This window comes from Pseudonaja textilis, chromosome 2, assembly GCF_049901715.1.
Source record: "Pseudonaja textilis isolate UNSWEBS1 chromosome 2, rPseTex1.2, whole genome shotgun sequence".
Lineage (NCBI taxonomy): Eukaryota > Metazoa > Chordata > Lepidosauria > Squamata > Elapidae > Pseudonaja > Pseudonaja textilis.
In genome coordinates this window covers 26,792,428-26,817,693 of record NC_141991.1, presented here as the reverse complement: position 1 = coordinate 26,817,693, position 25,266 = coordinate 26,792,428, and the positions used below count along the sequence as shown (strand labels likewise).

At 36.4% G+C, this 25,266-nt stretch overlaps 1 protein-coding gene across 21 annotated transcripts in view; it reads left to right on the top strand.

Moving 5' to 3' along the window:
• The window catches only part of CADPS (calcium dependent secretion activator), a 434,360-nt gene that overhangs the window by 295,932 nt on the left and 113,162 nt on the right, over positions 1-25,266 (top strand). For 13 of the 21 annotated variants that reach the window (XM_087923596.1, XM_087923594.1, XM_087923593.1 and 10 more), the window contains 3 exons: positions 11,756-11,862; positions 20,418-20,574; positions 22,608-22,749. In XM_087923596.1, coding sequence (XP_087779722.1) covers positions 11,756-11,862; positions 20,418-20,574; positions 22,608-22,749 — 406 coding nt within the window. Of the gene's footprint in view, positions 1-9,231; positions 9,337-11,755; positions 11,863-20,417; positions 20,575-22,607; positions 22,750-25,266 lie in introns of all 21 variants that reach the window. The other 8 variants (XM_087923586.1, XM_087923584.1, XM_087923585.1 and 5 more) reach the window with 1 other exon arrangement.

The window sequence follows — 25,266 nt, the reverse complement described above, 5'->3', positions numbered from 1 at the left end:
ATTAAACAGAATTTTGTGACCAATTTTTCCTCAAGTCACTTTTGAGAGAAATAGCTGCAACTTGTTAAGTATGAACTTTATTTTTAATTTCACAGGCATTCCCTGACACCACAAAAATATGGCATTATACAAGGAGTACAAGAGTCACTGAAGTAATATACCCCATTCAACTGAGCAATGCCTTGTCCCTCTCAAAAGGCCATAACAATAAATGCGCTCTGACTTGCCATTCTCATCAGCAATCACATTTTAAACAAGTGTCCACAGCTATGTGCAACTTATACTGATAATATGTGTCAAGGAAAGAAAGTGCTAGGTGTTCTGCCTTCATCAATGTCTAGATGGAGACACTGCACATGATTAGTGGTGACCCCAACAGGATCAGACATCCTAACTTGTAAAAATGCCTCCATCTGATTAAATGTTGGTGGATTGGCACTGGATATGGATGCACATCAGCAAAAATAGTCAATTATGAGGAAATAGCCCTCACGCAGGCAAATCACATGAAAAGACTAAAATAATGACACTGTTGCTGTGAATCGTAAATATGTCAGGAAACCTGAATATCCAGGTCACTAGACTATTTTAATTTCTGAAAAAAAAAATCACCGGATATGTCCATAATGGTTAATATCAACAATGCCTGTGAGAATCATCTACCTCTAGCATTTGAGTGTCTGTAGTAATATGTGAAAGCTGCATTACTCGTCTTGAGACATTAACATAATATAATATTATTTATTTGTCTGCATTACATTTAGCTTTCAAAGGATATCTGCAGGTTATGTTAAAAGAGTCACGATAGAAGTAAAAACAAAATGGCAGCATTTTAGCCAAACCATTGCAAGCACCATCTTGATTTTTTTGACCTGGCCTTGTTAGATTACTTACACCTGTTAGATTACTTTCTAGTCCAGAAGCCTGTGCCCTGAAAGCCTTAAGGAAGTTATAGAATTGGGCTCTAACATCAGGGAAGGTGGTGTGAATTTATAAAACTATATCCCTCATGCATTTATTTTCAAACTCCAGTTTGTGGACATCATACAAACATATGGTGAAGATTTCCATATGTTAGAACATTGTTTAGAGAACATTATTTATTTGGAGTTTTTTTTTCCCATTTCAACCGCCTTTATGGCACCTTTACAACTTTATCTCGTAAAATAAACTTAGTGACTAAAATTCTAGAGTAATTTGAGTTTTGGTTTGTATTGATTTGCAAAGAAACACAAGGTAACCTCCTGAAATTTAGCTGATTTTGAGAGCGTACTTCTGGATTGACAAGAATTTGATATGAGTGATTTTACAGTGGTTTATACTAATTAGAATTTGTAGAGTACTTTTTGTTTGTATATGTGAATGTATACCCATTTCAGGGACTTGGCAACTGACTCACATTTATGTTCGTTTGCACTGCCCTACAATCATATTTTATTATGTTCTTGCTGAAAAAACAGCATTTATTTCTGGTTTGGGGAAAACCAGCCCAAGTGAACCATTGATTTGTTTAACGACTGTGGGTTTGTTGTGTGTTCACTTACCAATCATGGCATTTGCTTAATTACCACCAGCAAACGTCTTTGGAGATTCTCAATCATCCAAGTCACAGTTCTCCCAAAGGTGTTTTTTTCAAGAGGCAGCGGGACTTTCTGGTTTTTCTCTGAAGACATTTCACTTCTCATCCAAGAAGCTTCTTCAGCTCTGACTGGATGGTGTGGAATGGAAGGATTTATATTCCTTGCAGACAGCTAGACATTTGCATTCTTTTAGAGAATAGTTGAGGCCATAAAGGTTTATTTGTATGCTCAGGGGCACCTGAGTAGTGCAAATGGTTGTGGAGCCTATATCAAAATTATACAGCCCTCTTTCAACAGAGGGGAAGAGATATGACATCATCTATCTCCAGTCTAAAACACAGCCCTTTCAGCAGTTCCAAGAAGGTTCCAGACCCATTTGCACTACTCAGGTGATCCTGAGGACACAGATAAACCCCAAGTGGCCTCAACAACTCTCAAGCAAACAGATGACCAGCTATCTGCAAGGAATATAAATCCTTCCATTCCGCATATCCAGTCAGAGCTGAAGAAGCTTCTTGGATAAGAAGTGAAATGTCTTCAAAGAAAAACAAGGAAGTCCAGTTGTCTCTTGAAAAAGCACCTTTGGGACTACCAACAACAACAACAAAAAAGGTCATTAAAAATGTCCAGTTATCTGATGACTTGTTTTATGACCATCACCACTTACAACCATGATGGACAGGCCCCGTTATGATTGTAATCCAAGGGCTACCTGTAAAAAAGGATGCAAGAAAAATGTTTACTACATGTTTAGTACATTTCTAAAATGTAGTAAACCTCTCCTAACGTGACCCTGGGCCATTTTTAAATGGAGATATAACTAGTGTCATTTGTAGCATCCTGCTCTACAGTCAGAAGAAAGGTAGCTCTGCGTATAGAAACCATCAGCATTTCTTCAGGAATAAAGGGACCAAGTTGTACGCATATCCATGTCAAGGACATTTTTAACTAAGTTTTGTAACTTGAGGTGTGGGCATTTGTATGAGTTGGGGAAGAAATAATCCACTCTGGTAGCGCAAATACCATATCTGCACTAATTTATAATGTGTAAAGGTAAGAAAAGGTCAAGCTGTAAGCATAGCCATATCAAGGGTAGTCCCAAATTTCAGCGATACTATGACATACTATGACAAACTACTGCATTATCAAAGTGGGTTTTTTTCTTCCTTAGCTTTGACAAAAGTCCACACCCAAAACACAACACTGAAAAGAAAGAAGAGTAGAGAAAATGGCATGTTAAACTCGGCCCAGTCACCCAGAGGGGGGAAATCTCTACTAAAGGACAGTAATGAATAATGTTTAGAAAGTGAAATCAGTGTCCCAGAGGTGTTGTCATTTTCTAATTGTCCTCAAGTGTGCCCTGAATAGTCAGGATGCTAGCAGCTCATCCGTGATTCTTTAGGGTAAATGCATGGATGGCTGGATAATTCTCAGAATTGGATGGCTCAGTGACAGGACTGGAAGCCAGGATAGCTCCATTCATTTCAACACCTCCTCGTACCTTACAGGGCTGCAGATATGAATCCTCCCTCTGGACAGAGATTTTTGCGTAGCAACCCTGACTTCTGCGATCACAGGGGACATGTTTGAAAAGCCCCAGTAGACATCACAGCAATTCAGTTGACAGTTCCTCTATGGAGTTGCCTGTTCGCATCTACCTCTGCAGAAGCAGTACCCATTTTTCTTGTACGCCAGCCAGCCAGCCAACCAGCCAGCCCTGTGCTTTCTGAAGCTATTGACACTGAGGCCAAGAGCTAATGTAAATCAGCCCTAGGAATCTAGATCTGTTTAGAACACAGACATGCATAAATTAAAAAAAGGCAAAGTTCTCTGCTTTTTCTTTTTTTTCTCTCAAAGCGAGTAAATTTATCCTCGAAGCAATAAGGATGGGCATAAATTTGGACTTTCAGCAATGTAGCAATTTGATGTGCTTCCTGCTCCCCATTGCCTTTGTAACATAGCATGCAGCAATTACGTCTCCTGCCAGTGTTTGGCAGGAGACATAGCTATGCACTTGCTGGCATCAGCAGGGAATCAGCAGGGGTTTTTTAATGATTGCGGTGGTACTTGGTGCAGACTGCAGGAAAGATGCACAGATCCTCCCAATTGCCTTCAAAAATATTTTTTTTGTTTCGTTTGTTGCTGTTTCTACAAATTGGTTGTGGGGGGGAGAAACCCACCCCAAAATGGATGGAAGTTGTTGAGACCACTGCTTTGTATTTTAGGGGCAACTTAATAAGGCTAGCCACTATTGGCATTTTGCTTTGGGTTGTTCTGTTTCTCAACACCCCCACTTCCTTCATTCTCTTCTGTGGTTTTCCTGAGGCACACCCAGATATACACTGTGGAAGTTGCCCAAAGACATCGCAACGGAAGTTGAAACTGAACCAGGACCCCTGGATAGTTGCAGGATTGAAATGCCAAACCGCTTTGAAATTTACTTTTCCATCCAGGTCACTACAGATGTCTGCAGAAATGCACAGCTGCTGGCAAATTCAAATCCTAAAACATATTTAATGATGGTGGCAGAGTTGGATTGTGGTTGCACTCTTGCAATTGTTCTCTGGATTTGGCACCCTCAGAAAAAAAGTCTCTCTGTGAAATGCCAATCACTTGGGACCCACCCCCAAAAATGCTGTCTTCAAAAGGATTCTATAGTTACTAGTACACCAACTAAGGGTTCCAATTATGTTTAAACCTCAATTGGTTTCAACCTACATAACTTGATTGGGTGAGTGTGCAGCTTGTATTGGCAACAAACTTTCACAAAACTTGGGTTTCTAAAAAGGCATAGATCAAGGGTCTTCAAACTTGGCAAGTTTAAGACTTGCAGACTTCAACTCTCAGAATTCCTGAGCTAACATGACTGGCTGAGGAATTCTGGGAGTTGAAGTCCACAAGTCTTAAAGCTGTCAAGTTTGAAGACCCCTGGCATAGATCTTACCACAAGAGTCAAGGAGAGTCACTCTTCCCAACCTATCCTTTTCTTACCAATATTCTACAGAAGGTGACTAGAGAGAGAGGTTGTTCTCCCTTTCTAATGATATTCAGAGTTTGGATCAATCCAGAGTGTTGAATGGGGACAAAAAGTACTTCTCTGCACAGTTTATGGTTGCTTTGTGGCAGAGGTAGTTGATATTTCAACAGAGGCATCTGCGGGAGGCACTCAAAAAAGTCAAGAGGGAAGTTGCAACTGTGCAACCAAAGCTCCAGCCCTTTGTTACATACATAATTTTGCAGACATACAAAAGCATGAGGCTTTGGTCATGTGTTCATCTGCCATCTTGATATTTTGACTCTCCTCCAGTAAATTTCAGTAGTTCAAAGGGTGGGCAATTGTTTCCTTGTCTTTCAGAGGGAACTCAGCAGAAAGATCAGAGCAAATGATCCATCTCCACCCTTAAAACTTCAAAAGCCTGCAAAATACTATTAATTGTCCTTTTCAAGCCAATTTTAAGGTACTAGTTAAGATCTGAATTGACTTTCTCTATGCCTTTAGGTTGACTTGAATTGGAAAAACAATTCAAGATGCTTGGGAAACTGAAAAGTAAGATAATAAAAGCCCAATTGCCCACAACCCCACAGAGAAAGAAAAATAAGAGACCCCAGGTAAAACCAGCGTGGCTGCATTAAGAAAGCAATTACCAGAAGCCAGCATCGGTTTGTTAAAAACTGATCATGCCATTCTGAAGGCAACTGATATTGCCTTCTTTGAAAAAGTGAGTAAATTAGGGGATCAGGGAAATACTGCATGTATAGCATACTTAGACTTCAGTAAGGCATTGGCATTTGACAAAGTAGACCACAACCTCCTCCTTGGTAGGATAGAACAGTATAGGCAATATTACCACCAGATGCATTTACAATTGGCTGTCAGTGTGTAGTCCTCAATGGAACTATGTCTACATGGAGTGAAGCATGCAGTGGAGTACCTCAAGGTTCTGTTTTGGAACCAATGCTCCTCAACATCTTCATAATTGATCTAGATGAGGGGATAGAAGGAGAGCGCGTCCAATTTGCTGACGACACCAAGTTGGGGGAATTGCTAAAACTTTGGAGGATAGGATCAAGATTCAATCTTGACAGATTTGAACATTGGGCCCTAGCTAACAAGATTCAGTTCAGCGGTGAGAAAAGTAAAGTCCTGCAGCTAGGCAGAAAAAAAATCAAATGCACAGGTACAGGATAGGCAGTACCTGGATCAACAGTAGTGTCTGTGAGAGGGAGCTAGGTGTCTATTGGACCACCTCTTAAGTATGAACAGTGTGGCAGCAGTGTGTTGCAGCTGCCAAAAAGGCCAATGCATTTCTAGGCTGCATCAACAGAGGGGATAGCATCAGGAGAAGTGATATTACCACTTTATACTGCTCTAATGTAGCCACAGGTGGAATACTGCATTCAATTCTGGTCACCATGATAAAAAGAGAGATGCTGAGACCTTTGGGATAGTGCAGAGAAGAGCAACTAAGACGATAAGAGGTCTGCAGGATAAATTATATGACGAACAGTTAAGGGAACTAACTATGTATAACCTAACAAAGAGAAAAAATAGGGTTGACATGATAGCTGTCTTCTGGTACATGAGGAGCTGCAACAGAGAGATGGGGATTGGCCTATTCTCCAAAAGCTCCTGAGGGCAGGACAAGAAGCAATGGGGGGAAGCTTGTTAAAGAGAAATCCAATCTGGAACTGAGGAGAAATTTCCTCACACTGAGAACAATTAACCAATGGAACATTTTTCCTCCCTGAGTTGTGGGTTCTCATTGCTGGAGGTTTTCAAGAAAGAATTGGACAGCCATTTGTCTGGGATGATTCAAGGTCTCCTGCCATAGGCAGGAGGTTGGACTAGAAGGTCTCTTCCAACTCTATGATTCTATGATTCCTATGACTCTCCCTTCCTTGTTCAAATGAAACGTTGCTATTGCAATTCAGCCAATTTATCCAAGAAAAGGATCCGCAAATTCAATGCTACTTGCCCATTCCTGAAGCAACAGGAAATCTTCTACCAGAAGATGGAGTTTGGCCATTAATTTAGGTGAATTCCAAAGGAGATCATAGAGGATAAGAACAGCTATTAGTCATGCCAGTATGCTCTCTCCAGGATTAGAGGCATTTTTCCTCTGAATAGCAGTTATTAGAAAATAACAGTGTGAGATGGGTTTTTGACCTGATTCAGCAGGGAGATTATGAGAGCAAAATGGAAACTGTGCTTTGTCATTGTTAAAAGAGTTGTCAAAGAGCAGAGATCAGGTGCCCTGTTTCAGTACTGTTTAAATCTGCAGGCTTGTTTTTCTCATGGTGACTGATCGAGACCAATGTAATACTAGCAGCGGGCCACTTAAAGACCTGAATTTTAATATTGCTTAGTGAACTTGGTTAACCTCCTTGTCAAATGTTGCAATGTCCAATGTCCAAAATGGCAAAATGGAAGAGATAGGAAACTTTTGTCTCAACATACTTATTTTAGAAGTCATATAGATTAGTGGATAGTTATGGTGGTCACGTATCCTATTTGATCATAATTAATATACAGTACTATAAAGTGGAAAAGATGACAACTCCATTCTATCAAATAAAGGCACAATTGTGGGGTTGCAGAGAGAGAAATGGGAATTGCCCTCTGCAGCTAAAGGCCTACCGTGATTCTGCAGTTTTTCATTTCTATCTTTGCTAAATGAAATGGAATGTTAGAAGGCCAGGGAAGGATAGAATGGTATGTTCTACCTTCAAAACCCCAATTCTATAAATATGTCAGCCCATTTAAAATGCAATATCTTGGAATAGAAAGGGCATCCTTGTACGTGTGGCAATTTTAACAGCGGCTCAAAAAGCTACATTGTGCAAAAGATTTGCCCAGATATGTCACCAACAATGGCCAAAATTGAATTTGACACAAGCATTACATGTTCTCCACATTACATCTTGCCCCTCCCCTTCCCAGAAAGTTGAATTAACTCTCCATACTGCAAAAGGTATCTGGTAAGTTCACCTTAGAAAAAGTAGTGTGATAAATAAATAAAATGAAAACAAGCATGATTAAAAGCATCTTTTATCCAATCTTTATAGCTAGTTACATGTTCCATTTGGTTGGTTGGTTTAGTCAAGCTAAATCCAACTCTGAATCTTATAATTGTGCATTTGTGTGTTAGGTTGGGATTGAAAGTTAAATTAAAATAGGATTATAATCCAGAACACAGACATTGGATTTAAATCAAGTTTAAGGAAATGAAGTTATTGAGATTCTTAATTAAGAATTAATTTAAAATCCCAATAAATTTAACTTTTTAACTTAAGAATTAATTAAGAATAGTAGGAAAAAATGTCAGCCAGTTTTATACAGTTAAATATTTGTACCATTGAACTTGTATTCCCTTTATTCTTTTTATAACACTTACAATTATAATAAACACAATTTTCTTTTTAAAATAAATGACCAAACTTGGGGTTCCTCTTCTTATCTTTTCCATTTCTTGGAAATTCAAGGAGGGAGGAAGGGAGAAAGAGAAAAGGAGAGAGAGAGAGAGAGAGAGAGAGAGAGAGAGAATGACTTCTGGCATATTTATTCAGATAAATATGCCAAATGTTTAGAGACAGAATTGTTTAGAATAGTGCTTTGGCTATTAAAATATTGTATTAAATATAATATAAAATATAGGACAAATACATTCATCATATAACATTTGTTGTGTTAATACAGAAAAAATATTATATATATATATATATATGTATATAATATGTTTATTGTATTATATTATATTATTCTATTCCATTTTATTATATTCTATTATAATATAACTTATTCTATTATAATATATCATAACATTATATTATATACATATATATATTTTATACATTATATACATTTTCTCCCTTAGGCTGATATCACAAACTATATGACAGATGGGTCAAGTCCTGATTTGTAGTATTCTAACATTTGGAATAGCAAAGTAACATATTTGATAGAACTGGCAAATTTTTATATATGATTCAACCCAGAGTATAAAAGACACTAGAATTCTAAGTGGAAAATAACAAGCTGGAAACTATCAGATACCACACATTTTAAGGGGGGGAGGTGAGAGATCTGAGTACATATTTAAATTGCACTTAGAATTTTTTAGCTATGTCTTCAGCCCAAATTTGTGTTATTATTATTATTTTTTTAAATCTCGGTATCTGCAAAATAATTTATTTGAGGAAGTTCCTTCCTTTTTTCTCCAATTAATAATACTGACTATGTCTGGAAGGAATCTATAGAGAAAATATTTCTTCCTATATGGGTGAAAAAGGCTGGCAATGCTACTTCACATTTGACACATGCAGATTAAAAAAAACCTAATTGACTGTACTAAAATCCTGCTTTTTGCACTTGGCTACATGAAATCACAATTAGCATTCACGCTGAATTTTAAGGATCTTAGATTGTGAACTTTCCTCGTATAGTGGAATCTGTTAACTTGAGATAAAAATGTTTGTTGTCATAATTGTGTAGTACTTGAGTTGACGATAAGCAAAACAGCAGCTCTTCCATGTGTACTTTTATCATTTTCTGCTTACTTTTCCCTCAAAGTTACCATCTTTTTTTTGTCACTGTTTATGAAATCACGTGTGTCTTTATTTTTGCTGTCTTTTCAACATCATTCGCAAACAGCTCGATTGTCAGCGCCCAAACCTCCAGTTGGGCCCACTCCATCTATTAATACACAGGCTAACATGATCAATCAGATGCTGAAAGCCATACCTAAGCAAGAATCAAGTACTGTAAAAAGAAGTTTCTTTTTTTTTTCTTAATTCAACAAATTGCTAGCTTAGTCATTTCCTATTTAATTTACCGTAGTGTAGCTTCTATGAAACTAGTTCCCGCTGTAAGCTTTTATCCAGAAATGGCTAGCGCAACGCTTTTAGAAATAGCTTTGGTTTCAAAATGTCCACATTTTCTGTCTAGCAATGTCTGACATATGCAACATTTTCAAATATCAACGTCAGCACAAAATAACATTGTTGTTGCATAACATTTTGCATGAAAACTGTGAATTTGTATGATTTTCAATGATGTATGAAGTTATTGAAAACTCTGTTGTTTCATTGAGCAGTGCTCCAGATACTTTTCGTACAAGGCGATAAATTGAAGGAGTTATCTCAAAAAAAAAATTATTAAAAAGAAAATCAAGTACGGGATGGATTTACATTTTACCTGGAGACAGAATCTTGCATATCACTTGTTATAAAATGTTTAGGACATATTCCCTCCACAAGTTAAAGGGTGCCCAAGGTCTAGTAATTAGCATAGCACAAATTGGGTAGCAAGCCAAAAAGTATTGGAAGATTGTTGTCAGAACTGTTCCTTCCTTCCATTTTTCCTTTTCTTTTGTCCTCATAAAAAATGCTTTCTATTGGATTATTCACACAATCTACGTAACAGGAACAGAATGCTTTTCGTTGAGAATGCTCTTTGTTAGTTTTTTAGAAGAGGTAAAAGAAGGACCCACAAATGGACTATCACTTTTGAATCAAATCTGTGCAGGAAGAGTGATCAGGTGCATTGATCCTTTCTAGTTGAATTTGGATAAAATCACTTGGATCTAATAAACCACCATTTGCTAGACAATTGTGATTCTGTGGACTTTTGTCAAAAGCCTGAATTGGACACTTAAGTTGTGACTCAGTCCATCAGTTTCTGATTGACTAAGCCAGCAAACTTTCATTAATTCTGGTGGACATGATCAGTTCCTGGTTTCTTAGTCTAATAAGCAACAATTCTGCAATACTTTTGAAGCTTGGTTACTAATTATGGAAGACTTCAATATGACATAAGGAAGGAGATAGGCAAGCAGTCTCATATGTCTGAAATTGCTTGCAGTAGACTTATTAAGCAAATTTCAACAATAGCAATAATAATAATCTGTATTTATGAAGCATCTTTAAAAAGTACATTACAATTCAAGGAAAAACAGTGATTAGAAACTTCCATCCAATAAAATGCTGGGGGCATATATAAAATAGGAATCAAACTAAGGAATTGATAACATTAATAAGAATTAAATGGGTGAAAGAGATGCCATAATCATATACTAGTAAAAAAAAAAGAGGGGATATCTTTTAATGCCTTTTAAAAGCCATCAGGTTTTGACAGAGGTCAAGGAAAGGAGGAAGCTTATTATACTATCATATGGCCAGGTTCCTGAAAACTAGAAGTTGGTGACAGACATCCTGGAGTGGAATGTAGAAAGAAAAGGTTGCGTGCTTATACTTTTCTCCTCTAAAAAAGCCACATTGAATACAAATTTATGTTTACATGTGACTTTAAGCTGAGTCCTCTTTTTTTTAGAAAGCCAGAAAATTGAAATAGGACTCCCACAAATCTCCCTATGGACTAAACACACAATACAAATTTAATGTTAACAGTTTTATTAGATGGAATGTGGCATGGTGTTATTTTATTGTGGATATTGTTTTAATTTTTGATTGGGACTTGCCCAGATTTTAATATAAGGTGGGCAATTATAAATGTTTAAAATAAAGAAGGAAGTAAAGAAGGGAGGGAGGGAGGGAGGGAGGGAGGGAGGGAGGGAGGAAGGAAGGAAGGAAGGAAGGAAGGAAGGAAGGAAGGAAGGAAGGAAGGAAGGAAGGAAGGAAGGAAGGAAAATAATATGATTCATCTATCCCTAATGAATAATTGATCTGGCTTTTGGAGAACGTCAAAAAAAACCCTTGTAAAATAGGGCGAGTTCATTTTAATCTGCCACTTCAATCTTACTAATTCTTAGATAATTTTATACAATACACACATTGTGAAAATATTTCAAATCTAGAGCACAGATATATGTATGTATCAATTGTTAAATTAAATATTCCTAATGTATTCCTAATAGAAAGATACTGTCTCTAGGAAACGTATATTTCTCACTTTCCATTAAATACTTGCTATCAATGCAAAAGTCTTTATATATCTTTTAAATTCAATGTTGGAGCACTGTTTTCTTAATATAACAACAAATGTTGCTTCATAGTTTGCTCAGTTACTAACTATATAGCATTTTAATCCTTGCATGATGTAGATTTTTTTTTTCAGATTGCAATTATTTAAAAAACAATGAATTAACAACCGAATCAATTGGCCTTATATTGAGCTTCTTCTGTCTCACTCCATTTTAATACAAGTTCTTGTACTGCAGAAAATGTAGGTCGGTTAATCACGCCTGCCAAAAAACTAGAAGATACAATTCGCTTGGCGGAATTGGTGATTGAAGTTCTGCAGCAAAATGAAGAACATCATGCAGAGGTGAGCAGCAGTGTGCTAAAATTTTCCAATCAAGACCTGTTAGAGGAAGTGCATACCTGTGCAAATTGCAGACATAATGCTTTATGTCCTAGGTAAACCTTATGTAAGACAATCCATTCTTGTCTCGAAATATCTCTGTATTTCAGTAAATACAACTTTGCAAGGAAATACATCTGAAAGATGTATTCAAGTAACAGGCACAATGCAAACTCACTGTGATTGCGATTTTATCAAGAAAATTTATCTCACGTGGGACCCTTCAGAACTTGTGTTCCAAAGGACAGCTTCAATATTAGCTTTCACAGAAGACTGCTAATTTACACAAATGTACATTTTGTAAAAATGTTGCGCTAGAATACAGTGTCTTCTTGGCTTTATACAAAAGTCTCATCATCTTATTCTATGGAGAATATTGTCTTCTTGAATAATCACCATTGCTAGATTGAGCTTTTCATGATAGTTGTATGCACTTATCCATGACTGATAATGATGCAGATTTTGGCTACATGCTTTTAACAGCTGAATAATTACAATGTAAAAGTTATGAAACCTCCAGATATTTTTTACCCTGAAAACACTTAGCAAAGTCAGAAATCCCAGTGCTGTAGGCTAGATAGAAGTTAAAAAAGAAAGAAGGCAATGGCAAAATATGTCAAAAATATGCCAAAAAGTCTACATGGAAATCACTAGAAGTCAAAATGATATTTTTTTTTTTCTTTTAATTTCAGGGGAGATATTGCAGGAGATTATAAAGGCATATATTGACATATGAAAAGGGAAGTTAGAGCCCTTCCCAAGAAATAAAGCATCAGAGAGCTGCTACTTCAAGGTGTCCCAAAGCTGCTTTTCCAAAAGGCAACTGAACATTCTTGGGGGGGGGGGGGGTTCCCTTGAAAACATTCTTCAATTCTCATCTGAAATGAAGAAGCTTCTTAGATAAGAAGCTAGATGTTTTCAAGGAAAGTTCATTCACCTTTTGGAAAAGTAGCTTTGGGACAACCATGATCTGGATTATTGAAAATCTCCATAGATGACTTCAAGGTCACCTTGAACCACACATTTTCATACTTTTCTGCCTTCTCTAAGCAGTGCATCACTAAAAGGCATAGAGGATAACAAAAGCTTCAAGAGGACCCTTTTAAAATCGCTCCAGCATCATGAAATAGTTGTTTCACAGACAAAGTGGAACTCTGTAGATTAACCTGAGTTTCAGAAACATAAGATTGTCACTTGAGACCTCATGAGATAGATGGAGAGCTCTGTCTGAAAGACAGATTTGTAGCAAGAAGTTGCCCATGGCTTCTACTTGTGTCCAGGAGTCTGCATATACACCATAACAAACTAAAATTGAGAACCAATATAATAGTGTTACAATTCATGTTGGATTCAATTCTTCCTCCATCACCTTTTTACTCTGACAAAGATTAGGGAGGTAAATTCGTGGAAGGAACAATGTCGTCCAGAATTTGGCCCATGAGAAATATTACTTTCATTGCAAGATGGCTTCCATAAACAATTGCCAGCAACACAGTTTCCATGTGCTTTAAAAACAGGGATGTGAATCTCCCTAGGAAGACATAAAGTAATAAAATTGTGTCATTAACAACCCATTGCTCAGAAGAAGATAGTTGTGGAAGCCATAGACATTACTGAAATGAATTTGCAAACATTGCTATAACTCCTTTCTCTCCCATGTCATCTTCCACTGCTGGTTTTCTGGAAATCTAACTTTTGAGACATTTTAGAAAGTTAAATATTTCTTATGCTTTGTGAAATGAAGCAAACTTCATGAGGCATTCAGGACGTGAATGCAGCTTTGATGATTAGTTAGGATGCTAGAAATCTTGAATAATATAAATTTTAGCCATTCAGGAAGGAGATGATTAGCTTACTATCATAAAATACAAGTATTAAGATTTCTCATCACCTCAAATCACAGGTTCAGGTGCCAGCTTCTTCACACTGTTTGATCGGTCGTAATTGCAGAAGAAACCTAACCCTTAGGATAGTCCATTCTGGACTCTTGTATGCTAGGACTGGTATCATACTGGATTCAGAAAGCTTCTAGTACTTCTTCCCCTTCCTCTCACTTTTATGACCCCTTTTTTCTGAAGAGGAATCAGAATTCCAACTCACTTTCATATCAGCTGTAGAGCCTAGAAACATGCTAGCCAAAACTGTGATGGCCATTCTTAGAGGTAAACAAAGAGAAAACAACTTAAGCAGGCTGGAATAAAGTTTGTGATTGCCATCTTTCATATAACAGACACTGAATCACTTCCAAGTTGTACTTTACATCTAAAGGTGTACCTCGCCCTTCCTAAACATGATGCCCTTCAGATGTACTGTTCTTATGTCTCTCAAAAACTATTGATAATGTTGGTCATCAGTTCTGAAAATTGTAGACCTCGTACATCTGGATGACACAAGTGGATGAAGGGCAGTCTGTGGGATTACATAAAGTGGCAGGCCCTTTTCCTTAATGGTAATTGTAGCTTAAGAACAATCCTGTTTCAGCTTAAGCAAATTCATATATAATATCCTGACCACTTCGTGAGCAGAGTCAATTGCTGTTATATGGCATCCATGCAACACACAGTATATGCTGCATATACTGCGTGCGTAGGTTGATTTAATTCTACATAAATTAATTCCAAGCTTCCACGAAATTGCAGTGATTTGATATAACTTTTATAAATTGTCCTTTTAAAACTCCAATAAAACGAACCTTTGCTTATACCTTTTAACCCTGTAGTATTAATTACCTCTTTTCTGCTTTCCTTGTCACTGACTATTTTTTTAAATCTTGCATTAAAAAACCGTCGCAAAAATAATGTCACATTTAAAATAAAACCTAAAGTAGCTCTCTAATAAAAAACAATGTAAAATTAATTTATTTCTAGCACGTAGCACGCCACCAGTCCCAACTAATGCCTGATTGCCTATTTAAATTTCCTCCCTGTTTTTCTACTGTTTATTCAATCTTGGATGATCCTGGCAGGGGAAAGAGGTATGTCACTCAACTGAATGAACTGAGTCACCTCCTGTCATATTTTGTGCATGCCCTCTCAGTGCCATGTTTCCTAATGGGACCTTCCCTGGGTAATCCTTGCTTTGTAACTCTGGATTCAAGGAATGTAACAGCAACTTCAGTTTCAATTGCTTGTGGAACTGTAGCCCTACATCGCAGGACGACGTAGGGGAGATTCTCCAGCCCTGCATGTAGCAATGGGTATACTTTTACAAGCACTGCAGTTACATCCCAACACCTGTCTTACCTGCCTGGGCTCTTTCCTCAGCCTGTTGTTTACCCCTTGTTGCTCAGCACACACACCTGATTTATAATTCACCCTGCTGGTAATATCTATGAATGAGAAAGAAGTAGATAGGAGTATAGCACTTTACCCTCTGGTGGTTTTTTTTTCATTGTGTGTATTGTTTTAGTATATACAATATGTATATATGGAGAGAGATTATATAGGATCAAGGAGAGGAAGGGGTCAAGCTATTTTCCAAGGCACCTGAAGGCCAGACAAGGAGTAATGGATGGAAACTGGTCAAGGAGAGAGTCAACCTAGAAATAAGGAGAAATTTTATGACAGTGAGAGCTATCAGTGGAACAGAAGTTGTCTTTGGAAGTTGTGGGAGCTTCATCACTGGAGGCTTTCAAGAAGAGATTGGACTGCCATTTGTCAGAAATGGTGCAGGATCTCCAGCTTGGATGATGAGGTTGCACTAGATGACCTGCAAGGTCCCTTCCAACTCTGTTAATCAAAGTTAATCTGTTCTCAGGTGGCTGAGGGTGGAAAATAGCTGTGTAACTCAGAGAATTTTTCTTGGAATGGAAATGAGATATTTAAGGGAAACCATGTTGTTTCCAACTGCACAAAAACTTTGGTATGAACCGTCTTGTGTTAAGGTAAGGAAGGTCTTATTCTGTCATTATTCTTTTGGAAAGAAAGCAGAAGTCAAGTGGTGATGACTTCAAAGCACACATTCCATGGCTAATGGCCATGAGACCTAAAATGCAGATTCCCAACTGCTGCAAGAAAGAATCTTAACAAAGGAAATTCCTGCCATCTCCAATACATTCACACAACCTCATTTGCAGTAACATTATCTGAAAAGCTTAGGAGGGACCCCTGGGGGGGTCAGTAATCTTCTGATAGGAAACAAACATGCTTGAGAAATAAACCCCAGTTCATTTTATGTTCCAAGGCTGATGGGTAAAATAACCAAACATTGTAGGAGGAGGAAAGTCACTCATTTGGTACCTTTCAAGACATCTCAGTGTGTTTATTTATCAGTCATTCTCAGACCTTAAAAGACCTTCCCCAAAATGTTTTTCCAGTTGAAAGGCTAAAATTATTATTACTGGGAATATACAGGCAGCAGGCACATTATCTAAAATTGCCTTAGAGCATTTGGAACTGCATTCAAAGAGAAGTAAATGGGGAAGGGGCCATCCAAAAAACATTATTGGGGGAAAAAAGTTATCTTAAGCTCGTTTAAAGTAAGTTTGTTTAAAAAAATAACAAGCATTACCAGGGAACAATTAAGAAGCTGCTTAGTATGCATGTCTATGGCAAACAAAGATGTATGAAATTAATTCCAAAAAAGCCTGAGTCATAAAAACACTTTGTAAAAATCTGCTTTTTAAAAAAAAACCCTAATGAGTCTGTAGGACATGCTACAATCTAAGCAGATTTCAATAATATAATAGATATCCTTTTAACTCTATACCATTTGTCTTTTCTTCTTTTTTCTTTTCAAAATGGGAAGAGGGATCTATTTTGCAAATTATATACAGGGATCCTTAAAATCTTTATTTACTGCAGGATTTTGAAATTATCATTCTCTCTCCATATGTATATATGTATGAATATGTATATATGTATTTATCTCTTGAAAACGTGCATATATACATGAATTTTCATGGGTATGGTCAAATAAATCATAGATTTTGTGATGTAGGATTTGCATTTCCTTTGTATGTTTATTATAAAGAAGATAAGTAGAAGCAAAGTAAATTTTATTATTGGGGAATGGTATTCTTGAATAGCAATGTTATTTTTCTCATTTTCAGAAAGAGATTTCAGGATGATAGTTTGGACCTGAAAAAGCTGATGTATTATTAGATGTAAATTCAGTGCTACTTACAAAATTTAAAAAAACAAAAATGTTTTTAGAGAAATGACCATCTGAATTTCTTTGAATTTCAAAAGCATTGGCTCTTTTTCTTACGTATGAAAACAGGATGTAATGGTTGAATTCTCGATTCATTGTCTCAGAAAAGATTTTGAGCAGCATAAAGTTATTACACTGTGAATTGTTGTGATCTAGAATCCACAGCTAATGTTAAAGGATTTAAAAAGTTAATCTTTTGATGCCACAATCTCATTTTGATATAACAGTTAACATTATAGAAGTGGTTCGTGTTGTCTCAAAATGCCAATTCAATTACATTGCTGTTCCACTAGACTGAATTTATAAAGGTGGGATTATTAATAATCTTTGTCTGTAACATTAGTTGGAGAAAATGTAGAATTCTTTAGATTGAATCTCTAGAAGTCTCATGAGAGTCTAATATTGGCTATTACAGAAACAAGCTTCTTAGACAAATAAAACTGTCCAATAGCCATTTCCCCCTCATTTCTTATGGAATTGATACAGCTTTCAATAGTATAGAACTTTTTCTTCTTCAAATCTAGACCCATATTTCATTTGTTGGAATGTACAAAGATTACATTATAAAAAGCAGGAAAGTAATTCTACTGACATTAGTAGTGTTGGCATAGTTCCTAAAAGTTAATATTGTCATAAAAATGTATACATTATAGCAGGGGTTTTAAACTCTTGTCGTCACAGTGTCATCACATGACATATTGTGACTTTTTCCCCTTTGCTAAACCGGCTGTGGGCATGGCCATTGCGTGATGCATCCAGCCCACAGGCCGCGAGTTTGACAGAATTGTAAGAATTGACAGAATTATTGTAGAATTCCCTATCATATATACATTTTATCACATTAGTATCAACCTTTAGGAGCTATATCAATGTTACCAATATCGGTAGACTTACTTTCCCTACTTTTAAGAAATTTTAACACTAGTTATACCAGAAGTCTGGAGAGAATCTATGCAACTTGATGGCACTTAATCAATTATACTAAAATTGTTCATATTTTTTATTGATATCTACAGCATTCGCTAGTGAAAACAGAAGAACCAAAAGCAATATTTAAATAAAGATGTATGATATATGATGTATCAGTTCATTGCTTCAAATACTTCATTGCCTCTGTTTCTCAAAATATGGTATTGGTAATGAAGATCATCCATATTATAATTACTTCTTGAATAAAGTTCTTAATTTACCTAAATATTAATGGTTTAATAGAAGAAAGTTACTGGACAAGGAATTGTTCTACAAAAGACTATTGATGTATTTATAATGTCAGTTCTATCTTTTAACTGACATTTCAAAATTAATATCCATGGCTAGATGTCACTTAAGAATAATTTAGAAACAATGCCTATTCATTCACTTCTGTTGAATCTTACTCTATTTTTCTCACTGCCCTGTTTCTTGATATTAAATATAAATAACTAATTAAGTTTAAAAGCTCATGTTGTTGTTGTTAGTCACGAAGTCGTGTCCAACCCATTGTGACCCCATGGACAATGTTCCTCCAGGCCTTCCTGTCCTCTACCATCTTCTGGAGTCCATTGAAGCTCACACCTACTGCTACGATGACTCCATCCAGCCACCTAACATTCTCTGTCGTCCCCTTCTTCTATTGCCCTCAATCGTTCCCAGCTCTTCTCCAGTGAGTTCTTCCTTCTCATTAGGTGGCCAAAGTATTTGAGAAGGAAGGACTCACTGGAGAAGCTCATATTATGTTCCAAATGTCTTAAGTATTTTAAAAATGTTCACAGGCATCAAATTCCAATGTCATGCTGGCGGAATGGAATTCTGGAAAAGTAGCTTATTCAATTATTTCTTCACCTGACAAGTGCCCAAAAGCTCCCAAAAGAGAGGAATGGTCTCTAGAAGGGAGAATTAAGGAGATCTCCTAACATTATATAGTGCCATCTGGCACATATGGGAGCCAGATGAATAATTTGGAGTATCTCCTTTCCCCTTCTACAAGTAAGTCCTCTAGTCCTCTGTCTACCATGTTCAAGGGATCCCTGTCTTATTTTCTAGGGGAAATGAAAGACAAAACTATCTTCTTTGAAATATATTCTGCCAACAAAATATTAGAAAGATTCAGAGAAAGAATTAGCAAGATTCAGAGAAAGACTGAGGTATATGCCTCCTTGAGATCGGAAGAATTTTTGTTAGCTATGACCGATTTGTCCTTTTCATTTCAGAGGAAGGATAATGTAATGTTTATTCACTTGTGCTACTCTGGAAGAAAAATTAAGGAGTCTTCATCTGTCTCTGAAAAGAGGCTACAGATGGCTAATGCATATATGTTTTCAGACAGCATTTTATATAATTCAGAGGCAATCACTGGAAAGATTACCTGTAAGAATATGGATTAATAGAGCAGGGTTTCAGTGACATATATTTCTTTAATCAGATAATCTTAGCCCTTGCCTCACTTGTCAAAATACTCTACCTCTTTAGAAAATGACAATTACTATAGATAAGCATTGAACTCTTGAGTCAACTTTTTTATTGCTTAGTCATTCTTGCACCAGGTCCTATTGATAACACCACTCATGTTGCATGTTCCTAAGCCAGAAGTGATTTTAAACACCGCGTGCATGTGTTCCCAGCACATTCACATCTGAGACATGTATGATGTGAATGTCATTTCAGAGAAGCTGTACAGTGACTTCCTGAGGACCCGTGCGCATGACCCATGAGTTACTTCACTGATATTCCTTGGTTTTCAACGTTCTTTATTTCTTAGTAGTTTTATCTTAGCTTGACTGCAGAGAGAGGCCTTCTAATATCATGTGGGGGTTTTTTTCATTGTGATTGCTAATTTATGTTGAAAACTCACCCTCTAGCTGAGCTTGAAGTATAAATGGGGGTGTTTTGTGGACACTAAATCCCCAGTTTTCATACTTGATAACTTAAAGTAACAATGTCTGAGGGTTCCCTGGGAAAGAGGAGCAGAAAACCTACAAACACAGTGAAGAAACTCCCAAATGTGATATATTACACAAGGAACTCTTAAGAAAGAGCATGATCCACAAGGAATCAAGTGATTTATTGTAAACTGAACAGGTGCACGTCCAATGTTTTAGTGCAGATGTGGACGATTATACCTCTGAATCTTTACTCCTTGAGAAGTTGCTCCTTGAAACATTTACTCCTTGAGAAGTTACTCCTTGAGAAGCAGATGCTCTGTTGCACCCTAATTGCCTTATGACTGCAACATGCTAGCGATTGTACCACTGTTTGCTTTACAATAAAGCCAGATTTGTCTAAGATATTCACTCAGTTTACTATTTAAGGCCTCCCGAACATGAGATCTAATTTAATAACACTTCCGTTTTGTTTTATTTTATTTTATTTTTGTTTTGTGACTTTTCAAGGCCTTTGCTTGGTGGTCAGACTTAATGGTTGAACACGCGGAGACCTTCCTCTCATTGTTTGCAGTAGACATGGATGCTGCCCTGGAAGTCCAGCCCCCCGACACCTGGGACAGCTTTCCACTGTTTCAGCTTCTAAATGACTCCCTTCGAAGTGACTGTATGTATTGTACTTTGGCCATTTAATGTATTCTCTGTGGAGATGAAAGTGTTGGGCTAATGTTCATTTTGAATGATTTCCAATTCTTCCTCACTTAACCCTTTAGTTAAGTCACTTATAGTAGCTTCACAAATTGCTCTGGTTTTCTGAATGGACTGATGATGTTACTTAGTTTGAGTAATGAAACTTCGGCAAGAAAACAACCAAGCTCAGAGAACACCAAGAATCCCTCATTTATGGGGGAACCTGTTTTTGTATGTTCACTTACACACATATACACAAAAGCATCCCACAACCAAGCCTCAGAGCATACGCATATCTCTGCAAAAAAAAAAAAGATATCCAGTCCTTGTGATTCAATTTATAACTAAGCAATACCAACCAGCTTTGTAATTTCTCCTTCCATCAGCTGGTAGGTCATGGTAATTGCATTGCAAATCTATTTGGAGAGGCTGCAGAAATGGATGCAGACTTGTGAAGAAAATCTACCCCCTTACATCACAAGATCAGAAGAGACAGGGGACCAAAGAAGAGGCTGTGCCAGAAGCTTCTGGTACTTATTTGTGGTCCACAAAGCTTTTCTCATCTGTGTGCAAATGGGAAGGTTTGCATTAGGAACAAGAGCTTCTTTTTAACATTATACGCAATGAAAAAAGTATTTTTCTTTAAAAGCTTAAAGAAAAAGTAGGTGAGAGCCATAATAATTTGGGAAACACACAGATTATAGAGACACATTTTTCCCCACTGAGACCTTTATGTGAAAAGATTTACATTTAAGTGAAGCAAAGCTTTCTTTCCTGTTTAGGAAGAGAAATCTAATACATATAGAAAGATGGAGTAAAAAAAATATTTAAAAAGAAACCCCTCGCGTGCGAAGTAGCCTAAACAATAATAAATAAATAAAAACTATGAAATAGTCATAGATATCTAAAAATAATATAGAAGAATAATAAAAGCAGCACTGTTGTCACTTTTAGAAGTTTTATGAGAACCAAAAAAAAGGTAAAACTTTTCTGAAAAAGTGAAATCAAGATAACTTTTGTCCCAAACTAAATGACATGGATTTGTTCAAAAAGGTCTCAAGTGCTCTTGATGTGTTGGATTTGCACAGTCATTTTAGTTTTCCTTATCTACCACCATCTTCTTACAGAAATATATTACAATACACCTTTGAAGGCAATGTTTTCACTGCATACAAGAAGTATTGCTTGACAAGAGAAGAACAGTTTTTATTGAAAAAATGGTCCAGAAGATTCTTTTTCATATTTATATCACTGAGTTGGATTATTAATTTTATTCATTATGGCTTCTTTCACTTTTCTCATGGTTTTGGAAGCGAAGGGTATTAAATACAATGTGACAAATAGATTTCTGAGAAAATTGAGGCATTCACCTCACACAAAGCCCATCTCTCAGAATTCTGGGTGGGTTGGCAGTACTAATTTAAACTAATTTAAATCTTCAGTAATAGATCCAATTACTAGAAATTAAGTCCTATTGAATATCCTGGGATTTACTTCCAAATAAGCTTGCATAAGACTATCCTGCAGGTATCCCAGTATTCCTATTCAGAAAGCTTCAGAAAGAACCTTTCTAAAAAGTTGGGGGTTTCTTATTTAGTTTTCTGTATTGATGTAAAAGTTTCATTTAAAAAAATAAAGTTTCCAAGAGGTCTTAGAATTCTAAATGAAACCAGTTTATATTTGTAATGGAAGAGCTTCTTGGAACTAAATAACATACATTTATGTTAACATTGATCATTAACGTGAAATGTTAAAATGTTTAAAAGGTCTATTAATTTTTTGATGGAATGGTCAAAATTTTACTTAAGTGATTCTTAAGTATCATTCAGAAACAATCAGTGCCATGGTTGTATTATTTCCTTGTTATATTGAAATGTTTCTAGAATAAAGAAATAGACAATAGATTCATTTATTGATAGGGCTTTTAATTTAGTTACCTTTAAAAAAATACACTGTAATTGCAGAATGCTACTAAAAGTGTCTTATTGTGCTCTTATTTGTTTGTTCTAGATAATTTGTGCAATGGAAAATACCACAAACATCTCCAAGATCTCTTTGCTCCACTTGTGGTTAGATATGTCGATCTCATGGAGTCCTCTATTGCCCAGTCAATTCACAGGGGCTTTGAGCGGGAATCTTGGGAGCCAGTAAAGTAAGAAAATCTCCTTTGATACAATTGGATTCTTTGAGTACAAGAACAATCATGCACTGATGAGTTAGGGGAATATTAGGTATACTGTTCCTCTGCTAAACTAAGTCAACTTTTAATATACTCTATAGCCATAGTGTTGGCTTTCATAAGGTTACCATCATAAGCCATTTTCTCATCTTAGGAGTCTGTTCATCTTCTACCCAATTAATATAAAGGTACCTAGAACTCAATAGATGACACATTTCCTACTTGCTAGCATGATAGAAATGAACAAGTCACTCAAGTGTCTATGGACATTTACAATTATCCGAGTCATGGTCGTCAGAAAAGTGCTTTTCTATAAGGCAACTGGACATTCTTGTCTTTTGTGTTCAAGAACCAAGAAAGTCTAGTTGCCTTCTAGAAAAGCATCTTTGGTACAAAGTTACTCAAGTATGAAAATTGTATCTCCAAAAGGATAGTTCAGAGGTGGTTCCAAAGGTATTGCTTTTTATTGCTTTGCCTTTCAGCTCAGGTTTCAAAAATTACTCAGTCATCTAGGAGAGGGAGAGAGAGCCACTGGAAACAGGTTCCATATTACTGACAAAATATTTTTACTTCTCTGGTCTTAGCCCAACCCATATTACTGGAGAATAGCAAATGTCCTGTTTCTCATTTTTTTAACCTTTTTCCTTTTTGGTTCATTCCATTTCTCAATCCTTCAGTTATCAAACTAGTTAGGAGCACACAAAAAAACCTGCCTACAATTCTGCAGGATTTCATCATCTACTTATTGGTATACATTTTCAGACAATAATTTTCTGCCCTTTAAAGAGTGGGCATGAGTGCATATTTTCCACTAAACATACATATATTGTTATGCTCCTTTTTAAAATGGGAAAATGTGAAGCATGCAGTTTTCAGCCTGCAATTTTGGTTTATATTTGGGTTCAGAAAGTGTTAATAGAATAAATTGGTTATTTTTCATAGGAATGCTAGATTTGTGTATCCCAACACTATGATCCCAAGATCCAATGCTTCATCCAATCCAAATCTGAAATTCAACCATTTTTCTCAAAAAGAGAATTAAAATCTTGTAGCTATTATTCAGATGATTCTTATGCCTGAATGGTAATTACTGGGTTATGTTGTTGCAAAATAATAATAATATCAACAAGATGTAACATCATAATTCTGCAATTTCAGTGAATGGTGTTCCACATGCTATCTTGCTTTTAATATTCATGGAATTTAATAATGACCTTCATTTCAGAAGGAAATTCTACAAAGTCTCCATAAGCAAAAACAACAACAACATTTGGACAAAGAGATTTAGAAATATTTTCTGAAAGAGAATATTTTGGCTATTATATTCCAAATTCTGAAATAAAATCTCAGCAGTCACTCCCAGTGGCAAATTTATTTCAAAAGGAGGGTATTGGGACCAGGAAAAGAGGGGAATTTCTTATTCTTTTCCTTTCCTATCATTCACCCTTTTGCTGTCACTTTTCCACCCTGGTTCTCTTCCAAGGGATTTAGATATATGCAAACAAAGGTCGGAAAGATCTGAAGCTACAAGTAGGAGAGGAAAAGATAAAATGGCACTTATTTGGTACATCTAGTACTTAGGGCACTGGGATAGAAACCAGGAGACTATAAGTTCTAGTCCTGTCTTAGGCATGAAAGCCAACTGAGTGACTTTGGGCCAGCTATCAGCCAGGCTCAAGAAAGAAGCTGGCCAATCAATTCCTGTGGCAACCAATGAATTAACACTTGGTTGATCAGAAAAAAGTAGACCCTGCATTTGTGGGAAAAATGCTAAGAAAAAATATCCTAAATGATATTAGCTTGCTTTATATTATATTGTGGCTAAATACACTACTAAATGTATATTTAATTATGTGCACACTCATTAATTTTTAATTAATTTAGAGTTTGTGAATGTGGTGCCTGGTTAAATAGTTCCATGCTAGTTTATATAATGTGTATATTCCAAAGTAGTCCCATTGTCTTCATAGGATTGAAAAGTCATGGATTGTCATCACTTTTTTTTCCTCTTTACAAGAACTCCAGTCCAATACTGATTTATGGTTTTTGAATAGCAATTTCTGTTTCTAAGCCCATCTAGGTGGCTTTTTGTAAATCTCATATGCTGAATGTATGTATAAACAGCCATATTTTATCTGTATAGTAAGATTGGAAATTGGAGACTGAAGTTCACAAGTTCTTCCTGTATTTCAAGGAAGGACAATCAAGGCAGAATTGGCATTTAAGAATTCTGTTTACCTCAGATAAGTCTCTGATATCTACCTACAGTGTACCTTTTTGTCATCATGCTGCTGTATGACAATTTCACAAAAAACAAAAACCTCAGTTCATTTTTGGAAAAGTTACTATTCAATACTGGCTTGATCATATAATTAGCATAAAAACTCACACACATTTGCTTGAGATCACAGTATTCTTGGTGACCTGCCAGCATTTCTCCAACCTCCAGTAGTTGTACCATTGCATCCTCTTCAATTTCATGAAAATGTT